At 41.8% G+C, this 22,195-nt stretch overlaps 1 protein-coding gene across 3 annotated transcripts in view; it reads left to right on the forward strand.

Moving 5' to 3' along the window:
• Positions 1-22,195, forward strand: part of LOC138260123 (cholesterol 24-hydroxylase-like) — a 247,845-nt gene that overhangs the window by 104,021 nt on the left and 121,629 nt on the right. For all 3 annotated transcript variants that reach the window (XM_069208296.1, XM_069208298.1, XM_069208297.1), the window contains exons 3-4: positions 7,523-7,604; positions 10,098-10,171. In XM_069208296.1, the coding sequence (XP_069064397.1) occupies positions 7,523-7,604; positions 10,098-10,171 (156 nt within the window). The remainder of the gene's footprint in view (positions 1-7,522; positions 7,605-10,097; positions 10,172-22,195) is intronic.

Here is a 22,195-nt window from a genome sequence, read left to right on the forward strand (position 1 = left end):
CTCACCAGATAGGCAGAAATGCTGAGTAGAAATCCCTTTTCCTTTCACGCATGAGCCCTGGTGAGACGGAACCATGAAACAAGACCCAAACAAGGAGAAGAGAGTGGAGGGAAGGTTATATAAGGAGCAACATATTAGGAAAAGCGAGGAAAGTCCTCCAGAAATTTTGTGCTTCACTGACACTGCTTTCCACAGCAATGAGGTCAGTTGAAGTGCACAGTATTGAGCAAGCGCACCAGTGACATTTGGTAGTATCGCAAGAAGTGATTCTTACAGCTCGTGGATGATTTGGGTGCACACTGGCAACCATCTAGCAGTATCTTTTTGACAATACTTTTCACCATTGGTTTTCAGTTGGAAACTTAAGCCCAGACGTATAACCTTGCCTGTGACTTTGGCGGTTTGATGTGGAGGACACTATTGCTACTCTACTGGATGTCCTGACAAGACCAAAGGTGAAAACATTGACTGGGGTGACCCCCGTGATATCTGAACCACTACTCCATCGCAGGTGGCCTGAAAATGCACCTATGTCACTGCCAATGGAGAACTGATACTTTTCATTGGCATGCTACTTTTTCCAGTAAATATTTGCTCACAGATTTTAAAAATGCATGTCTCCAATTCCCCTTCTCCATTTTGATTGTTTTGGCATCTTTTACTCATTATATTTTTTCTTAATTTTTTTGAATTGGTTTGGGAATTTTACTGTGTTAAAATTATGGGTCCTGCTTGAACTTAACACACATTTATCTGGAGAATTACCTGTTGCTTGTGTCACAGTTACCAGGTGTTGAGCATAGACTCTCCAAGGACAATGTTTTGGCCTAACATGTGTCGTAGTTGGATTCTCACTCCTAGGCAAGACTGCTGGTATAGGGATGACAGCACTTTTGTTTGTAGGCGACTAGGCCAATCCTATAACAAGTCGCAACTGTCGGCCCAACCCTCCCTCACCAAAAACCCAAACAGTAAAAGGTGATTTCTGGCAGCCTTTACGCATGGACTCTAAAATGCAACATCTTAGGGGAGTTGCGGTGGCACGGAAGTTATCCTTTTTTCACGTTCGCAATAAGTCTCAGTCACACACAGCAGTAAAGGAGATGCAGGAAGGTTTTCAATCAGTTTATTAAAAAAGACTGCACTCTACAATGAAATGCATAAACTGCAATGATTAGGATAATGAACAATGCAAGAAGCACAATTGTAAAGATGAGTCGTGAATACAAAGACACCCACCATCTTGCAATAAAAATAGTGTGTAAAATCCCTAAAACCCTGGCATGGAGAACCTAATCTCTAACCTAACTAGAGCTAAGTGTGTTAAACCTAATCTGTCAGTGCCAGGTCCATGAGAAGCACCCCCAACCCTTGTTACCTTGAAATTAGGTCTCTACATCAGACTCCGGGGTGACACGAAGACTGGGTCTGCATCAAAGTGATGTGCAGCATGGATGACGTCGACAGTATCGATAGGAATCTCTCTGATAACCTTGTCTGTGTGAGATGTATTTATACAGATCTTGTAGGACCCCTGACTCAGGGATTATCTCAAACACTAGATAAGGGGCAGGCTTGTGGCTGCATTTATGTAAACAATTCCCAACAAAAGTACATTATGTTCCTGTCACACGTAAGTGGGAAAGGGACATGATGTGAACATCTACGTTCATCACGTGGTTTTGACGCGGATAGTGACGCCTTCAAGGAGTGGCACTGATAACGCAAATCAAAACATTGCTCTAACTCTAAACAAAGGCAGCCATCTTAAAAGAAATAGTAAAATAAATAGGCTTAGACAGAGCAGGATAATTAGGTTAAAAGGTAGGCTAAGTAGGATTCACTACACATGTTTGTGTTTGATAAGTTAGCGAGAGCACCCACTTCCCAAATTAAAAACATATTTTCTGACATAAGGGATAATGATTCTAGATGCAGCAATGAAATCCGTGTAAGATCCATTGTTAGACCTGACATCTTTGGCCTGGTATTGTTTTTGTTGGCATTAGGACATTTTAATTTCCTTGTAAATGCCTAGTAAATGGCACTCCATGTTCCCAGTGCCTGTAAATTAAATGTTACATGTGCGCAGCAGCACTCTTTGTGCCACCAACTAAAGTAGCATAACAAAGCATATCTGAGGCCTGCCACTGAAGCCTATAGTGCAGTTTTTAACTGCCATTTCTACCTTTTACCAGGCCTAAACCTTATTTTTAGTACTTATAAACCATGCCTAAGGTAGGCCCTAACCATTCTTAGGGCAGGGTGTATTGTATTTAAAAAGTAAGATATATGTGCCTGATTCACAAAGGGCCTGCGCACTCGTGGTGGAGGCCCCTGAGTTGTGGTTAAGTCTCCATGCTAGGAGCTGAATCTCCGCAATGAAAATTCTCATTGCAACGGTTCCGCTCTCAGTGTGGAGACTCCCCTACGACTTTGTGAATCAGACCCTGTGTGTTTAACTTGCAATATCAGAGCAGTGAAAAACTCCTAAAGGCATTTTTCTGCTGTAAGCCCTATCCCTGCCATACCCTAACCCTGGGTTACTTTATTACACTTAATAAGTGCTAGCCTCAAATTTGAGGCAGATACAAAAATGCTGTTTGCACTCAAATGAATTGTAATTTTAAATCCTCTTTCATGGTAAAGTCAGATTTTAGATTACATTTTAAAAATGTCACTTTTAGAAGGTTGGCGTTTTTCTGCCTACAATACATGGGGGTTTTCTAGGACTGCCTAAGCATGTTAATGATTTTCCTATTAGGAATGTGTATTGGGTCAAGACAGTGACCAATGGCACCTGGGTGTAACTGGGAAAAGGTCTTCCTGGCAAGATGGCTAGGGAGAAGATGCCCTTGTCTGCAGTACATACAAAGTAACCTGATACCAGGTCTGCCCTTGTCTTTGTCACCCTAGACAGTTTGGAGCTAAGAAGCGAAAGAACTGACCAGAACCATTTTTTAGGGTTGGTCAGGGACTTTCCCCACATAAGCTCTGGCACCAGGTATAAAAATGGGACCTTCAGAACCACTCATCAGAAAACTCCTGGACCTCTGGAAGATTTTGAAGAAGAACCGCCCTGCCACCAGAAGGACTGCCTTTCTGCTTGAAAGACTGCCTTGTCATCTGGAGAAGAAAGTTTAGAACTCCTTACCTTAATCCCAGGCTATCCAGAGTTACTCCATTGGTCAGTTGTTATGTTATGGTATAGAGATTTGTAGAGCACACTATCACCCGGGAGGATATTGTGGTGCTGAGCAGGTTTGAGTCTAGCCACACCTGGGGCCTAATGGGTCTTCTCGAAAAGCCTGTTCTTCAGCTTCTTGTGAAATTCAAGAAGTGAGGAGGAGGCTCTTATCTGTAGCAGCATGTTTTCCACACTTTAGGAGCAAGGTAGGAGAAGAATCGACCGCCGATCTAGTTTTCCATATGCCTAGGATTTGTGCAAGGAGTAGTGGAGGTGTCTGAAAGGTTTGTGAAAGCAGATGCAAATGTTGATGTATGCTGGACCAGTGTTATGTAGAGCCTTGGAAGTGTGGGTGAGGAGTTTGAAATGTGCTTGATTGTGAATGAGGAGCCAGTGGAGCTCCTTCAGGTGTGGTGTGAGGAGAGAGAGACATAGGAGGTTCGGTGTAATTCTGCCTGCCGAGTTCTTAATGGTATGCAGCCTTGTGGTGAGTAATTTGTTAATCCCAGAACAGAGGGTGTTTCTGTAGTCCACCATGCTTGTGGCCGGAGCATGTGTGATGGTTTTCCGGGTGCTAAGTGGGAGCCATTTGAAAAACGTCCCCAGTATCTTCAGGATATGGAAGCATGAGGCAGTGACAGCATTGACTTGGTCACTCATGTAGAGTTTGCTGTCAATGATTATCCTAAGGTTCTTATCATGGGTGGAGGGGTTGTGTGTGGGTCCTTGCTCTATTGGCCACCAGTCACCATGTAGAGTCCCAAAGTGATGTGCTCTTTTCGAAGATCACAATTTCGATCTCATTGGTGTTCATCTTTAGACAATTGGTCTTCATCCAGTGGATGATTTCAGTCATGCAGGCATTGAACTAGATCCGGATGGACAGAATGAGTTGTATATCACCAGCATAGAAGAGGACGTTGATGTCATGAGAGTGGATGATACTGGCTAGAGGAATCATATATGCGTTGAAGAGTGTCAGGGTCAGGGAGGAGCCTTGCAGAAATCTGCAGATGAGGTTGAGGGCATCCAAGGTGTACAGTGCCAGATTGACTCACTGGGTCATTCCAGTAAGAAAAAGATCCATTGGAGTGCGAGTCCTTAGATTCTGATGTTGTGTAGATGAGGATAGGGTGGGAGACTGCTTTACTGCTGTGGAGAGGTCCAGGAGGATGAGGTCCACCAAGTCTTCTCTTTCCTGAGTCATGCAGATGCCATACTTGGGGGTGATGAGGGAAGTTTCTGTGGTTGGGTCTGAATCCAGACTGAGTGGTGACGAGGAGTTGGTGGTCATTGAGGTATTTGGTAAGTTGTCTGTTAATGACTTTCTCTAAGACCTTGGCTGGGAATGGTATTAGGGAGAATGGTCTGTAGTTGGTGAGCATTGAAGGGTCTGCTGAGAGTTTCCTCAGCAATGGGAGGTTATTTGCGTGTTTCCAAGCATCTGAAAAGGTAGAAGAAAAGGTAGAGCCATTCAGAATGGGTGTGAGCATGGTGCTGATGGGTTGCAGTCCTCTTGAGTGAGCGTGGTGGGGGCAGGGGTCCCATGAAGCCCTTGAATTGATAGACTTCATGGTGGCAAGCAGTTTCTCCTGGAGTGATGACGGACCATGTGTTTCACATTGGTATTTTAGATAAGATTGGCAGGTGTTTGGCGAGGTCTGTTGGGTTGTGGGACATAATTGGTGTAAATGGTGGTGATTTGGTTGAAGAATTGAGAGATTGTTGCAGAGGTCATTGTGAGGTGGTGATCGAGTAGGAGGTGTGCAATGGTGAGGTGAGATTTTTCACAATGGCGAAGATTTCTATGTTTCTGCTTGGTGCTGGCATCGATGCGGTACATTAGAGTGAGTGTTTGGTGGTCTGGATCATTTAGTGGTAGACTCTTAGGGCGTATTTGAATGTGCTTTTGCCTGCATTGTCCTCGTTCATTTTCCATTTGCACTCCAGTTGCTTGCAGTGGTGTTTATCATTCTGAGTTTCTCCATGTGCCAGCTGCTTGGGATTTGAATTTTGTTGTATTGCTATGTTAAAAGAGGAACAGGGCGTCAGCGTCATGGTGTGTCCAGGGCAATGGTGTGGCCTTTTGTCCAATTGGAAGTTGTTGACGTTGGTGAAAATAGGGTCCAGGAGGTGTCTGGTGTTGTGGGTAGGCCACTTTACTCATTGGGTAGGGTCTATGCTTCCAAGGTCTTCAGTCAGAGGTCTTGAGTTGGAGTATGTGTGGTCCTCCAGGTAGATATTCATGCCTTTAAGTAGGATGTAGTTGCTGGTATCGACGGCGAGTGGTGCATCAAAATCCTTGATGGTGTTGATGAAGTTGGTGTGCAGTACAGAGGGTCTATAGAAGAGAGTGGCCATTAGGGTGAAGTAGGCTGTGACATGGAGTTTGAACGACAGGTGTTTCGTGTTGGAGGATGGCGTGTCCCTGGATGTGGTGCAGCTGATGGTGTCCTTGTGGATGATTGGAATTCGGCCTTCAGGATTGTGAAATCTGCCTTGCCTGGCAGTCTTGTAGCAGGGGGCAGGGGAAATGGTTGTGGCGATGTTAGGTGCTGACTCAGGGTTCAGCTAGTTTTCTGTGAGGGGCATTGTCGTGCAGCGGGTCCCAAGTCTCTGTGGTGTGCTTGGTGAGTGAGCAGGTGTTGAGTACCATGAATCCAAGTGTGTACTGTAGTGTGGGTGGGTGCAGGACTGTGTAGGTATATGCAAGTGCTGTGTTAGGTGCTGGCAGTGTGATGAGTGTTGGGTGTGGGTAAGTGCACACAAACTTGCAGGAAACACAGGAGAATGTTCCATTGATTTTGTGTGCTGTGGCAAGGCAGCAGAGCGCGGAGTGCCTGCCAGGACTGAGGGTGCAGATGGTAGCAGCAGGAGAGGGGGGGACTGACTCTTCATGATACAGCAATGACTGTCGCAACACTCGCCCTGCTCTTTGTGCCAAAAACCTCCTCCTTGCAGCCTCCTCCAACGTGATTGGAACTCTTCTTGAGAAGGTAACACTTAAGCTGGACTAACCTGGCTGCTACATCTGGCCGTGCCCCACTGCGGTCAGCCTGAACTTCTGGTTTTCTCCTAGACTGTGGTCTAGCACGAGCAGATCACTGCAAGTGGCATTTTCTGGTTCTTGGTTCTAGTTTCACTAAAAACTTTAAAATTCAGTGCCTCCACTTCTACAATTAGACGTTTGTCAGTCTGGTATAACTTTACTGATTAGAATTTACTTTATTTTTCTAAATTGGTGTGGGATATTGCTTGTGTGGCATTTTCACCTAATCACTGTCTGTGTGCTGCAAAAATACTTTACATATTGCCTCTAACTGAAGCCTGACCCTTACTGGTTCTGTACTAAAGTACCAGAGGGTTAAGCACAGCTTGATTTACTGATTTTTGCGGTTCACCCTGTCAAGGATTGTGGTTGTTTCTTGGGGGTGGCTTCTAACCTTCTCAACCAATAACCCAATTTCTTATAAACATATTACTATATCTCATGTAAAGGCAGGGATTTTCATCAACCTTTCTTGATATTAAGCTACTAACCATAGACTGCATATCACCACTGCGCTAGATGCATTGCTCTGAATTCCTGCTGAATCTTCAATCCAGTATCACAAAGCACTCGTATGCAAAGTTATATCGAGGCCTAGGTAAAACCCTAGGAAAATGGCATTTTGTCATTTGGGGCTTTCCTTCTCTTAGCCATCGCCGATTTTTACTCAGTTTGTTGCATTCTGGCACCATCTTGTGGCCTCTTGTAGTGGTGCCATGAGGTAGCTGCATGCAGTGGTTTTACGGTAGCACTGGCTCATTTCATGAAGCTTACTACTTACAAGTTCCTCATCAAGTTACAAGTAGGTTCCCAAACTGGGAGCCGCAGCTCCCTGGTGCGCCATCAGAACTAGCCAGGGGCGCCGCACACAGTTTGGGAACCACTTAGCTATTTCCAGTTCGGACAAAATAAAAATACAGCCAGTGGTTCCCAAACTGTGTGCGGTGCCCCTGGCTAGTTTTGATGGCGCACCAGGGAGCCGCGGCTCCCAGTTTGGGAACCACTTGTGGCTCACTACCCAGTGCCATCCATTTTAATTTCACTAGCCAGTGTCATTATCGGGCTTTTTGTACAATATTGTAAAGAACATAACCTAAAAACTTTTACAATAAAACTAAATTGCGTACATAGTGTTGATGTTAAAGTTAAATTCCACTCATCTGCATTTACAGAAAAGTGCATTTGCCATAAGTTAAATGGAATATTTTGCTGCTCAAAGCTTAAAGAGCACAATATGAAAATTAGAATATTAACTTGATTTCATGTATTTTTCTTTACCCCTGCAGGGCTGAGAAGTATGGTCCTGTTGTGCGTATTAATGGTTTCCATATCGTGTCACTGGTTGTCACCAGCCCTGAAGCAATAAAGGTAGAGTAACCCAATAGGATACCCAGAGGTACAAAGTTTTATGACTGGCTCCCGGTGAAATAGAAAACATTTTATTGCGGTCTTAATGAGTAGAATGCAGTCTTCAACCTTGGAGATTGATTAGTGCATCAAGAATTCTATTGTGCACAGAAACATGAATCTCTGATATGTACTGGAATCAGTGCTGCGAAACAAGAGGAACACACCAGCAGAGGTCAAAAAATAAATATGTTCTGTAAAGTTACTCCGAAATAATGCTAACAGGAGCCTGCACAAACCAGACAAATATACTCTACACATGATCTTAATACGCATTTAAATTTTCATCAGAATCCTTTGCTTAGTTAGTCAGGTTTTGCTTAGTCAGTCAGGTTTAAAAGAGCAGTATTTTATTTGTTTCAATGCCCACTAGAAAAGAAAAATGTATTAATTTACTTAAGGTTTCAATAGAGCTCTTACATGCCATTAAGGAGTTAGCGTCAGGGCCTTTTACCCATGAATATTCACACACTCTTTGTTGCATTAACCACAGCAAAGTATAGACATGGAAATGCAGGTCAAATTATATGCACGATGGAATGGCCATAGTTTCCCTTCAGTAGCATTTTTAAAAGCTAAGTAATCCTGCATGCACAGAGGTACTACCTAGAAAACATATTTCCTGCAGTGCAATACAAAGGCCCTGATGTGAGCTCTTAAATTACGTTTCTCCTCTTAGTGCAGTTCATCAGTACTGATGGGTGTAAACAAAGATGAGACTTGCGTTATTTGAGGTTTGTAGCAAATTGTTTTCTAGTTCGTATTTGAGGTGATAATTTTGCATTACACTACTTATGCAGTTGTAATTGATTTGCCGCATGTTCGTTCTTGTGAGAGCAAAACTATACCCCAAAGTTTGGACATCCTAAAATTTACCTCAACTACAGTAGTTTTCCCAGATTACTGGATAATAGATGCCATTAAATTCAATTTCATGAGTCAATGTGTCCCTATGTTAAGTCACCTCCCAAACATCAAATAGGAGAGTAAAAACAGTTAATTAAATAATGAGGTTCACTAAGTAATAATTGAGTTCTAGATCAATGAAAATTTAAAGAGTTTTATTACAAAAAGTCAAAATAAGTGTTAGAAACTCAATGCCATGTAGAATCTCAGATGTTATACAGAGTATGGAAAAAACTCCGAAGATATTTTAAGTCTGATGAGTGGTAAATCATAACAAAATCGTGCAGCATCCCAATGAGAATAGGAAAGTCTTCTGGCTTACCCACAAAGTCCAGGGGTTCTTATACACAGTTCTTGCATAGTAAATTAGGAAAACCATCATGATGTGAGCAAAAGTATCTTTTCATTTGCAATTCAGAACACAAGAATAATACACATCACTACCTTAGCAAATAAGCAGCATCCCAATTCTAAAAAATGTATTCAACACCCTCTATGCTAATTTCATCTGGAGATGTTCAAACATACAAGATACATTTAGACAATGAGACTTTCTCCTAGTAAATTAAACCCAGTGACGTAACCCAATGAGATAGATACTTGTTGCAATCTTATATCCGCACCATAGCAAGTTAAACACCAGCAAGGCATCTTCTGCAGTGGAAATAAACCATTACGTCATCAGCTTAACTGAGTGCTCCGCGAAGCTTATGGGTAGAGGATGTGTGAATGGAGGGAAGCAGGTGTGAGTGACAGTAATGACAACCTTTTTTTCTCTATGGATATTTGTACAGACATGTCGACTAACTAAAACACATCAATAACTTCACTACTATACAACATGTGAAACTTGTTTCAATTGCAATTATATTAATTCAGTGTATATGTGTAGGGTAATGTGTAAAGTTGTATACAATACATTATTATTGCTCTACAAAAATATAAACCTAACAGTTCCACAATTTCTGAACATTGCTGTTCCTGAACTGTCTGCCAGAACTTGCAGAGCAGGTAGTTAGATCTTATCTGTATGAGGACTTTCTATGTGTCTGTCAGATGAGTGGCTCTGCATGCGTGCCCTGATGCCCCAGTCATCTTGTTAACCCTGTAAATTTCTGCCTTCCATGTGACTTCTTGCCTGCCCTCTCTGTGATATATTTGTGTCTGTGTCTATAAAATATGTATTTGTGATGGGTGCGTGTGTATGTCATTTATTTATGTCAGGGACGTAGGGAGGCTCGGGGTTGGACTTTTTGGTTGTGTGTGTTTGTGTGTTATCTTGGACTGCTGCTGCCCATGCTACACCTGTGCTGTTTATGTGACAGATGATAAGCCTGTTCATAGACACGTGGTTCACAAGACTTAAGAAAACATTTTCTTTATGCAAGAACCAGCTCGATTTGCAATGCCAACACTTTTTTTTTTAGTATTTTCTTTGAACACTAGTTGACTTTCTCAATTATTTTGTTCAGACTTTACGTGTTGTGTCAAGAAACAATGCAATGCAGGGTAATTTACTCGTTTGCCGCCACGTCTGTTTCCTTCTAGGAATTCCTGATGTCACCAAAGTATTCAAAGGATCCGATGATCTCTAAAAGCCTCTCTTCGTTCTTTGGTGTGAGGTAGGAATGCTATCATTTGCATACTGCAGCATTGTTTTAGAACTAATGTCTCAGGGAATATGGAGTACCCCAAACACGGTTATGCTCATGATATTGGTTTGGGCAGTTTTTGTTTCCCAACTTTTGTTTTAAACACGCAGAATATAGTTATGCACGTCACACAGAGGTCCTGGGAATAGGATATCATAAACCTTTAATGTAGATTGTAGAAACTTTAGTGTTTCACAGTTACCTTCACCAACCCTGCATCCTTTCCATAATAGTATAGTAGTGAACCCTATGTCTCATCACCTAGGGCTGAACTCCCAACATTTGAATCTGTAAATCACTAGGTCTTATTTCTAATGTATATGTGACTTACGGCTCAGTTTACAATTTGGCAAATGGAGGACACCAGATACAAGCGGCAGAGGTCCTGTCCACCCTATTTATATTGTGTGCATGTCAATACAATCAAAATAGAGCAAAGGGGACATCTATCTCTTTTTTTCAAATGTCCTTTATCTGCCAAACCCTAAACTGGGCCCCCTGAACTGCTGAGAGGAAGGCAAATTTACACTCAGGGCTCATATAATCGGTGCTGGTCCTGTAGACCCAATAATAGAACTATGTTGGTGATAAGACCCAGGTGCCTCTAATGAAAGAGAAAGTGTTTATCAGATGATCTTTATACGGCTGAGTCTCTAATTTTGTCCACCCAAGAAGGGATGAGATAATTATTGCATTTGGTGAAATTCAGTACAGCAGGAGTTCTGAATTCAGCGGGTGCAATAATGGCCTATACTTATCAGTTTTGCCCTCTAAAATGGGGTAGTTCATGCAGCTTTTGGTACTTGTGACACCGTAATCATTATGTGCTTTCCGGGCTCACCCACCCTAGTAAATTTTGAAAGGTTTGAATTGCTGAAAGGGAAGTGGGGATAATTGTGGTGGTGTCTGGTAATTTAAAGGTGCTGTAATTCCAATCTCTCTACAAAGGGACCTGTGCCGTGGTCTGAGTTACCATGTGGTTGTAATCAGGACCTTATAAAATAAAAAAATGGTGTATTCAACAAAGGTACACAAACAAGCCTGTTTTATCAATGCCAATCAATATAGCTAGTAATGCAAAACAAAGCTGATGAAACACATCACATTCCCAACACCAACCAACCCTTATGGTACCTTTATCTTTGTTTTTACAGAGTACAGCTGTAGAATAGAAGAAATATTTCCCCTGCCAATGATTATTCTTTATACATTTGATACCCAATACAATATGCAAACATCTGGTACAGAGTGTTATTGAGCTAATATCAATAACAGGCTGTTGTCAGTGAAGTTTTGTAGTCTTGTGAAACTCGTATCCCTCTATTTGCAGAGGCTCCTATAGACCACTTATCACAGACTTTTGTATTTGTGAGAATTTAAATGAGTAGTGAGCACAATCCTATATGTGCGTTTCTAGGATCCGTCACAGTCCTTCAGACTTTTAATGTAGAGTCAAAAGGTGCATGTGTTGTAATTGACTATGGGATTTGTTTGTGTAAATTAAAGTGAAGACATGTCCATCAAGGGTATCAGTCATACCATGTTCTAGACCAGATAGGGGACTCTCCTTGTAGGACCTATATGCTGACGTTTGTAGAAGGAAGCTCTGGCTTCCGGCTTCTTTCGAGTCTGAAAAAGTATGTATAAAATAAGTTTGTGAAGCACCAGAATAAAGGAACATGGAGCAACTATGGTGGAATCAAGCTCCCCAATGAGAGTCAGAGCACACTTTTTTTACTCTAATAATACAGATACTTCTAAAATCGGTTACATCTAACTGATTTCCCCCCAGTACACGCAAGTGCAGGGTGATCTCACAGTAGCTAGAGCAAATGACGGTCAGAAAGTATCAGCAGAGCTTCTACTGAACAAGTGAAAATTTAACATTATTGCCTCAGGTGCTGTCAGTGATTCATATCGTGGTTTGGAGATGGGCACTTCCACTGAACAGAGCTAGCATGAGCAGGAAAAACATTAGAGTTATGGGCTACTAGAATCAAGATGATATGTAGGATAGTTTATTGGCTCTGACACTATCATCATTTTGGCAACTATGTCCTATGCACAGCAGTTTGGAAGGCATAAATATCCATTATATGCAGCTGCACTAAGGACTAACGCTGTATCTACATACTTCATCTGGCTTGACTCACATTCAGGGAGAAATTTAGGAATTGAGTATGTAGTTTTTAGTAACTTACTGACATTGATGACGGCAGATCATATTTAAAAAAAACTATGTTTGACATGAATTATCATGGAGTTTCTGTGTCAGATAACTTTCTAGCCTGTTTCTTCACCTAGGTAGCTGTGAAAAGGAGAGTGCTAGGGATTTTTAAGGATGCAATGATCAAACATTCATAAAAAGTCATTAATCTCATTGTTGGATGTTAGAGCGAACGGTGATACTAAATTAGCCTTATGTTGTGTATCTGAGTTGGCCCAAGATAATGTGATCATTTAATACCAACAAGGCTAATTTTGAATTGAGCACTCAATGATCTAAGATATATCACTGCTTTGCCTTTAGGGCAGCAGCCAGAAAGTCGATGGTTCAAATATATAGTTTAAGATGCTTTTTGATTGAGTTTGAGGCTGTGTTTGATTTAGTTGTGCTAGAAATATACCTGAAAGCTTGTCAGTGATTTTTTGAAGAGGCTACATTCAAGATATTAGATTCAGGTAGTTCCAGCTAGAGGGTCATCTCCCATTGGATCCATGTAAAAAACACTCTCACACAAATGTTTGTTATCATTTGCATCTACTTGGCAGATGTACTTGAAGCATTAGAAAAAAGTCATTCTTTTTCACCAAGGCTTGACCAAACTGATGTAGCATGTCTAGTATACACTGACAATTAGGTGATAATGGATGATACTGTTGTGGTGCTACAGAGAAAATGGGACCGCTTAAAGATCACTGTATAAAAACTCAATTGACAAATATTGATTAAACCAAGAAACTAGCATTTGGATTTAATAGGTCAGTGAAATACCTTTGACAAGTATCAAGGGTTAAACTAGAAAGAGTTGATGCATACAAGTACCTTAGATTAATTTTTAATTCAAAACTAAATTGGCCATTAAAGCAGGAAAATTAAGAATGGTAACAATGATAAGAGGGTTGCATAAATATGATTCATCTTATGGTTGCTCTTCTGTTGTCCCTTTGCTGTCGTCTTATAAGACTTGTCAAATTACTCACACGTTATAGGGGGCAGAAGGTTTTGCTCCTGACAAGCAGGTAAACTGGTAACATTTGGAAACCTTTTATTTAAAGCGTTTATTATGACTGTCGTCAAGCTCATTAAAACACAACATATACCTTCAGCTGAAGTAAACCTACTGGCCAACTTAAAAAAAATTGTGAGTCAAATGATTAAAAGCACACTTAAATCTGTGGAATTTTGTGTCTGCCTTGCTGACTGGGTTTTGATGAGACCAAGAACACTTGTGAGTATATAAAGCAACACTTGTGAGTATATGAAGCAGAATAAGTTTCTGTATACTCCATTTTTAGACTATAAAATGTTAAGAATTTTTCTATGGCAAAATCCCAATTACGTATTGCAGGGCAGGCATGGTATGGTGAATATATGGCTATCAAGTTTGTCCTGTGTAAGTAACGTCATATGTTTACTTAACCATATTTAGGTGATCAATGAGTTTTCCCTTATTCAAGCAAACTTTCTTCCATGGTCCTTAGAGTGGAAATCCTAAAGATAAGAAATATGATTACTCCATTGAGCAGGCTGAAGGATACAATACACAGACATTATGGCAATGGTATCCACAGTCTAAGAGTTAAATTGCATGGTGCACATAGTTTACTAGATTGGAAAGTATTTTACCAAGAGCATTTGTTTTTCTGAACAATATTTTAAAATACGGCAGCAACCAAGAATGACAGTTTGTAACTTATGTATTCTTGTCTGTAGCTCCACAGTGTTTTGAGTTGAAAAGATTATGGTCTGAATAAACTAAAATAAAACAAATATTCTTAGAAATTCTGGTGCATATGACAATTCAGCGCACATGAATTTGATACACCAGTGCCAGTAGTTCCAGGCAGTCTTCACTAGCTGTGGGCAGTTTAATGCTTGTCAGTAATATTTTGTGTAATGTGATCAAAGTAAACTCAGCTAAAAGGTTGTGTCTTCCACATTCCTGCTGTCACAAATTCATCTTGTTGTCCACTGCAGCTAGGCTGCCAGATACTAGCTCTCATAATTTGGCACTCCCAGACCTCCCTCGGTTATCAGTACTTGCACCTTGTCTATGGCCACTCTTTTCCTGCATGCAACCCAGATCAAATTGGATAGTATCGCATGTAGATATTTAAGAATGTTCTATTTATACAATCTGCAGAGCAGCTAAATAAAAACAACAGCCTTGGGAGTATTATCATCTTAGAAATAACTGTACTCTTCTGCCCACTGGGGACACAAGGAAATTGTTTTATAACTTAACAAATATATGCTACTGATCGGCTAACATTGCCTACCCTCAGCTTTTCATTGGTAAGGTAAATTTGCACCTCTAGGTATTTGAAAGTGTTAGATTCCCAATGAAGCGATGATGACAAGTGGTTGAATTTCGTACCTCTTTGATTAGTTTTAGTGAATAAAGGCAGGATTTCTCCCAATTCGTTTTGGGAACCAAAATGTCACAAAATTCTTTCGGAGAATCCATGACATTCTGCAGATATCTTTACACGTAGCCTATTTAAAATAATGTGTCTCCTGCACAGATGGATATTATTTGGTGTGTGTCCCCTAGCTGTATCCCCAAGTTCGATTCCTTTGTGTTGAAGAAGCCCACCAATTGTTCAATTTTCTGGTGCTCTTGTACTCCATTCTATGCCTTAATAGTTCATGTCCAGTGAACTCCACCCCACCCTCCGCTTGGGATTGAATATAAAAGGTTAATCCAAGCAAGAGTCTCAGTGTCTAATCAATATAAGAACTAGAAATAAGCATTGCCACTGAAGGGTATCAAAAGGTTTTTGATGTCTGTGGGTGCAGCCAATAGTCGCTATGGTGGTGATGACTCCACAATATGCAACAGTCTGCACAAGTTATATAAAGTGTTGTGGCCTGGAAAAAGTTATTTTTGTTGTGGTGTATCAATATAGAGAGTATTGGGATCAATCTATTAGCCAACACCTTCCCTAATAATTTTATAACCAATAAATCCATATGGAGCACAGAGGGGAGTCAGTATGATTGATTTCTAGGGGGTCAAGACCCATATTGGGTAAGACCATTATGACTTCTTCTCTTTTGGCTTAGGGAAGGAAATCACTTTGTTTAGCAGCTTCAAACAATTCCTTGAGGGAGTCGATTTATTTGGGCACAGTATGTAGATTAGAATTCTACTGGTTGCCCATCTCAGTAAGCTGTCTTCCTCCTCATGATCCAATTTATGGCTATATTATTTCTTCTGGATCCAGAGTTGTTTCTAGCACCAGTTGCTGTTAAAGTGTTGTTGTAGGAAGTGCAATAGTACTTAAGTATGCCTTGGCATGAGAAATTTACCGATTGGGTGAGGAGGAGTAAAGCTGGCCATAATACTAGGTGAATTGTTTATTTATTTCAACTTGGGCGCTTACTCTTGTGGCCCTCGTAGTGTGAATAGCAGTGGCATAACGCAAAATGGTGCGGCCGCTACAGAAGAATGTATTGAGGGACCTCTGTCTCCCAAATCTCACAGATATTCATTGACTGTGGGCTATATGGGGCCCACGTAAAGGGTTGGGGTCTAGAGGACGGTTGAGGCCCCCCTGCATCACAGAGGGGCAGGGGCATGAGTTACACCCTTGGTGAATAGTAGAGATTGAGGATCTTGATTCAGTTGAAGATATTAGCCAGACAAGCGGTCTGCCAGCCCAGTCACCTTCTTCATGTTGTTTGATTGCAAACTGTTTCAAGTCAGACAAAATAGCCTATACACCATTGCCTTGAATTCAGTTCTGAAGTGTACAAACAGTGTCTGGCCTGCACATCCCCAGGCACTTCTTTATCTAGATCAGTCATGATGAGGACTGTGTTAATTGTTTTGATGCAGACACCTCTAAGGACTCTCTTAAAGGCTTCCCATTAATATGTTATGTCTAGGACTTGATCCCTGATTACCTTGAACAAAACCATATATCTATATATATATATTTTATGGTGCTCCTGAATCTGATATCTTGCAGTGCAGAAGACTGATGTGTCCATGATGGTATGGCAGTGACCATTCTCCCCTAGTCTAAAGCTGGCAGCAGGGATTAAGGCCAGATACTATGCACCCTAAATATTCCAAGTTATGTTTGAGGTGCCTCATCTTCACTGGCCCGAGGAACATGTCTTTGGGGTAGGCAAGTCATGGGCTGTTGAGTAGAAATAATATTCATATATCTAGATGCATGACCCACCAGATATCAGAGAATCACCAGTGCTACAGCTATATACAGAATCTTTCAGAGCTTTTGTGGCTCTGTACATCCTGCAGCAGGGGTAGGCCAGTCCAAATTTACATCACTGTTACACCTGTCAGCCTTAGGATGGTCTTCCACCAGACGTTTTGTCATCATCTTCCCATTTTTGCTGATCTCATTTTTGTTGCCATTAGGACTCAGTGCACTTTACTTCTGCTGACCAGTGCTGAAGTGCTTGTGCGCTACTAGTAGGCCTTCAGCATTTCTTGCCCACCCACTTAAGTAGTCCTTTAAACACATCTCAGGCCTACCATTGCAGCCAGTGAGTGCAGTTTTAAACTGACATTTCGACTTGGCAAAATAAGCCTTTTGCCACAACTAAACCTTCCTTTTTAATACAGGTAAGTCACTCCTAGGGTAGGCCCTACACAACCAAAAAGACAGGGTGCAGTGTGTTTTAAAAGTTTGACATATGCTTTTAATTCATTTTTCACTACTGCAAGGCCTACCTCTCCCATAGAATAACATTAGGTTACCTTATTAATTTTAATAAGTGATAATTTCCAATTGGGGGCAGGTAGGAATGTTGAGTTTGGTGTCCAAAGAATTATAATTTAAAATCCACCTTAATGGTAAAGTCAGACTTTAAGTCACAATTCTGAAAATGGCATTTTTAGAAAGTTGGCATTTTCTTGTTACAACTATTTGGTTCCTGAAGGCTGGTCCTGGGTCACATGCCTAGGTGTACTTGACCTTTGTGTATTCCTCCCAGACAGCATCACAACAGAGGATCTGGGTGTTGGCAGAATGGGCCATCTCTGACTTGACAGCAGGCCAAAGCTGTCACCTACCACACTTGTACTTCAAGGGTATTGGCTCTGCTTGCATACAAAGGACTTCACAATAGCCTGTTGTGCCCCCAGACAGATTGAGACAAGTAAGGAAGGCAGGAAATTCCAGACACCTTTGAGAGGAGAAACCCGTAGAAGCTTCGTCAACTTCAGAGCTGGCACCAGATGTAAGTAGTGGACCCTTAGACCCAACTCTTCAGATCACTTCTGGACCTGTGGATTCTGATAGAAAATAAGGACTGCCTAGCTGTGAAGTCTGCCCTGCCGGCGAAGCCCTGCTTTGCTGCCCAGTGCCTGCTATTGCTGCACCAGGACTCTTCTGCTGCTGTGAGCTACCCTGCTGAATCCCGCCTGCTTGTGTGGACCCCGGACTCCAGGAAATCCCTAAGAGTCCGTGACCACACCCCCATTCAAGCCACAGGGACTTACTGGCTCCTTCAATGGTGACTCAATGGCATGTATCTCAATGCAGCGAGATACGGCTAGACACCGGCACAGGCCACGCTTGACACATCGCACCCTCGACGTATGACAGCCCAAGTCCTCACAAGCCCTGGTGGCTCCTTTGATATCGAAATAGCTTGACACCGACTCCGGATCAGCGCGACACATTGCGTCCCCTGTGCAAGCGCATTGCAAGCATCCACAGCCCCAGCATCTTTCTCAACGATGATGCAGAACCCCATATTGCAAGCTCCTGTCGATGGCTCAGTTACGCTGCTGCCGTGCAATGCATCTTGATGCCGGACCTTGCATAGCAGCTCCTTGTCAATGTCTTCTTGATGCTGAAACACTCAGCTTGGCGCAAGGACTTTGCATCTCGAGACCCAGGCCACAAAGTATTTTGTCAGCAGACTGAACTCAGTCCTGCATCTGGCCCGTGCTCCATCCCAGTGGGCCTGAACTTGTGACTTGGACCTTGTCTGCTGTGACCAGATATTTGTGGTTGGCGATTTTTGCTTCTTAGCACTTGATTTGTACATAACCTTTAAAAATGCATATCTCTGGTTCTACTAATTAGATTTTTGACATTTCGATGTCAAATAACTTATTACAATTGACTCTATTTTTCTAAACTGGTTTCTGTTTTTTGTGCTGTGTTTTCTCTTTATTACTGTTTGTGTGCTGCATAAATATTTTACACATTGCCTCTAAGGTAAGCCTGACTGCCTTTGTGACAAACTACCACAGGGTTAAGCACAGGTTAATTTAGTGACTTTAGTGGTTTACCGTGTTGGAGATAGCAATGATTGGTTGAAGAGGGTTTACACCCCCTCAACCAACAACCCAGTTTCTCACAATCATGTTCACAGCTGAATTCTCCTCCCCAGATCTTTGATGTATCTACCCTGTCAAACATATTCAGTCACTTGCTTAAAGATCCTGGCTTGATTAGTAATCAGGCATATATGCTAGTCAGTGTCAAGAATCAGTCTCAAACTCTAGGTAGACTAGTTAGGTCATTGCTTTCCACAGGACCTAACAATTTACAGTAGTGACATAAAGGTACACAGGTCTGGAAGCTCTGGAGAATGGGTAAGCAGAAACTGGGAAGGCCTTTTAAGGCTTGGGCTGAGAATCTGGGGCCTGAGGGGTCAGATATTGGTTTCACATTCAGGTTAAAAGAGACAGTTAAAAGGGCAGCAAGTATGGAATACTTTGCTTGGCAGCAGCATTTGTTAGACTTTATCTTCTTTTGACCCATTTCAATGCGGTTATGTATTCCCTTGTGTTTTCTGTGTTTTTGCCTTCCCACTGGGTCCCCTATAGTTATCTCCCTGATAGGCAGATCTCTACCAGTTTTCCCACTTCCATATGTTCCACTGCAGTTCATTGTGACCTACGAGTTGCCATTCTTCCATTGTTGGTGCTAGGGTTTGGAAGTGAATCCGTTTTGAGTGACGATAAGGTATAGTAGAATACAGAGGCATATTTGTTAGACTGTATTAACCCTCACAAGTTCCCCAACCAGTAGTACCATTACCACTCCTTTTTCCATTGCAGCCTCCATAAGTCTAAACCAATTGAGCAGCGGAGGGAGTAGTGTTGAGGTTTCAGGGTTTAGTGGTTATACCGGAACGGCTCAGAAGAGACCTACTCATGTGATCCACATAACTTCTTCGCATTTCTGGCCCAGTGTAACCTCCATTTCCTAGCAGGCCCACAAGTGTTTACAACATAACAAGCTAAAGTCACATTTATTCATTAGTACATTGGGCTGGGCTACCTGCTGATCCTAAATCAATATACTTGAAGAATTAAAGGCTTGTTTCTGAAAGAATTCAAGATCATATTTAGTAAGAGACAAGCCAAGCAGGATGCTCGTGGAGTTCTAACCATCAAACAAGGTAAATCTGTTTAAAAAATGTTTGGTGAGGTGAAAAATACCTCGACTTTTTCAAACTAATTCCAAGGAGCCTAGGGCCAGATGTAGGAAGCCTTTTGCGCGTCCGTGCAAAAGGCTTAATGCGATGCACAAGCTCAAATTGCGAGTCGGTACTGACTCGCATTTTGAGGCTGCGACTCGCAAATAGGAAGGGGTTTTCCCTTCCTATTTGCGACCGCATCGCCATGCTGAGTTGGTTTGTGACCGCGAATGCGGTCGCAAACCAACTTGCAGTTACCATCCACTTGAAGTGGATGGTAACACATTCGCAAAAGGGAAGGGTCCCCATGGGACCCCTTCCCCTTTGTGAATGCCAAAGAAAATATTTTTTCAGAGCAGGCAGTGGTCCTATGTACTGCCTATGGACCACTGCCTACTCTGAAAAAAACAAAACTAAATGGTTTCTGAAGTTTTTCGTTTTGCAGCTCGTTTTCCTTTAAGGAAAACAGGCTGCAAAAAGAAAGAAAAAACTGCTTTATTTACAAGCAGTCACAGTCATGGTGGTCTGCTGTCTCCGGCAGGCCACCATCCCTGTGAGTTCTTTGACTCGCTATTGGGTCGCAAACTGCGACCCACCTCATTAATATTCATGAGGTGGGACTTTGCGACCCCATAGCGAGTCGCAGAAGGTGTCTGAGACACCTTTCTGCATAATATTTTGCGAGTTGCAAATTGCGAGTCACTGTGACTCGCAATTTGCAACTCGCAAAATATTTTTTTGCTACATCTGGCCCCTAGTTCTGTGTCTCCTCCTGCACATTTGGGGATGGGCCCATGCAGATTTGTAATATGAGATGGCCTCGGACTTGTGATGACAAACAACAAAGAAGACAAGAAGGATTGTTTCTGTGTTGTGGGGACCTGAGCCCAAAGAAACCAGGCAACTCTTGCTCTTGGCAGTGAGTGGCAAACCCTGGTTGTGCCCTAGAACAGATAAGTGGTTTCCCAGAACCAGACCTCTTTATTATATGGCTGTGGAATTAACAACTCTGCCAGGCCGGATAAAGGATTGAGACTTACTTGATAGTAGAGTCTGTGGTTGCTTTATGTAAATTGCATTTCAACAAACTAATACGATTCAATGTGAGAAAAAAGGAGTACTTGAGGAAATCCTCAGGGTGGATTGAACCTCATTAACTTCAGGAAAGGTAGAGTGGGAAACTGCTTCTTTGGGAATGTCCACTGTTACTGAACACCTGAAACAAACTAAGAAGATTCCATGTGGTTAGAAAGCAGTACTTGAGGAAATCTTCAGGGTGGATTGCACCTCTTTACCTTTTAACATCTGGACATATAGTTTGAAACTGCTTCTTTGAGGTTGTCCACTGAAACTAGACACCTGGAAAACATAATATTAGATTTGATTGTGGCGTGGCTCCTGCTTTCACAATGGTTTTGGGAACCATCTGGCTGCTGAAACATACACCTCAGATTAACTGGTCTACCGCCAGTATTCATTTCAGACCCATTTTGTGGAAATCATTGTTTCCCGAGGAAGTGTCTGCTCTTAGAAAATTCCCTGTCCTGTTTGACAGTGACCCTTAGCATGAATCTCTCAGACATTGTTGATCCCTATAAAGAGTGTGAAGATGTCTTGAAAAAGGTAGCAGGTATTCTACTTCTACACCAACTGTACGATTGTGTCATCAAGCTACAGACTGAGGCAAAGATTTCTGATGGATATATTTACCCAGTAAATCCCAAAGAATATCAGATCCCAAACAATGAAAATTTAGAGAAGGGATATATTCATGATTCCACCTCAAAACCAGGAACTCCAATCTTTTTCATCCAAAAACCTGGATGAGATTACTGGCCTTATACCCACTGTCCTTTATATCTGTTATATTCAACCAGCGGCAAGGGGGTAAGATTTTCACAAAAGGTGATCTGAGAGGAGCATATAATCCTGTCCGCATCTGACAGGGAGATGAATAGAAAATTTGTTTTAAGACCCTTTATTTCCTTTTTGAATATATAGTGATGCCCTTTGGCCTATGTAAAGCCCCAGCAGCTTTCCAACATTGTATTAATGATATTTTTCATGATTTAATTGGCTTCTTTATTATCGTCTATTTGGATGACCTACTTATCTTCTACAACTCTCTTAAGGAGCATCAGATTAATGTTAAAACCATATTGACACAACACAGGGCTAATTCTTTGTATTGTAGAGTGAAAAATGCATCTTTGAAAGCAAAAAACTTACCATTTATTTAGGTGCTACTTTTCTGACAAAGGTGTTCTCATGGATAATGACAAGGTTAGTGCTGTCAGAGACTGGCCTACTGTCACCACAGTAAGAGAAATCAAGAGTTTTTTTGGAATCGCAAATTC

This window comes from Pleurodeles waltl, chromosome 9 (assembly GCF_031143425.1).
Source record: "Pleurodeles waltl isolate 20211129_DDA chromosome 9, aPleWal1.hap1.20221129, whole genome shotgun sequence".
Classification (NCBI taxonomy): Eukaryota; Metazoa; Chordata; class Amphibia; order Caudata; family Salamandridae; genus Pleurodeles; species Pleurodeles waltl.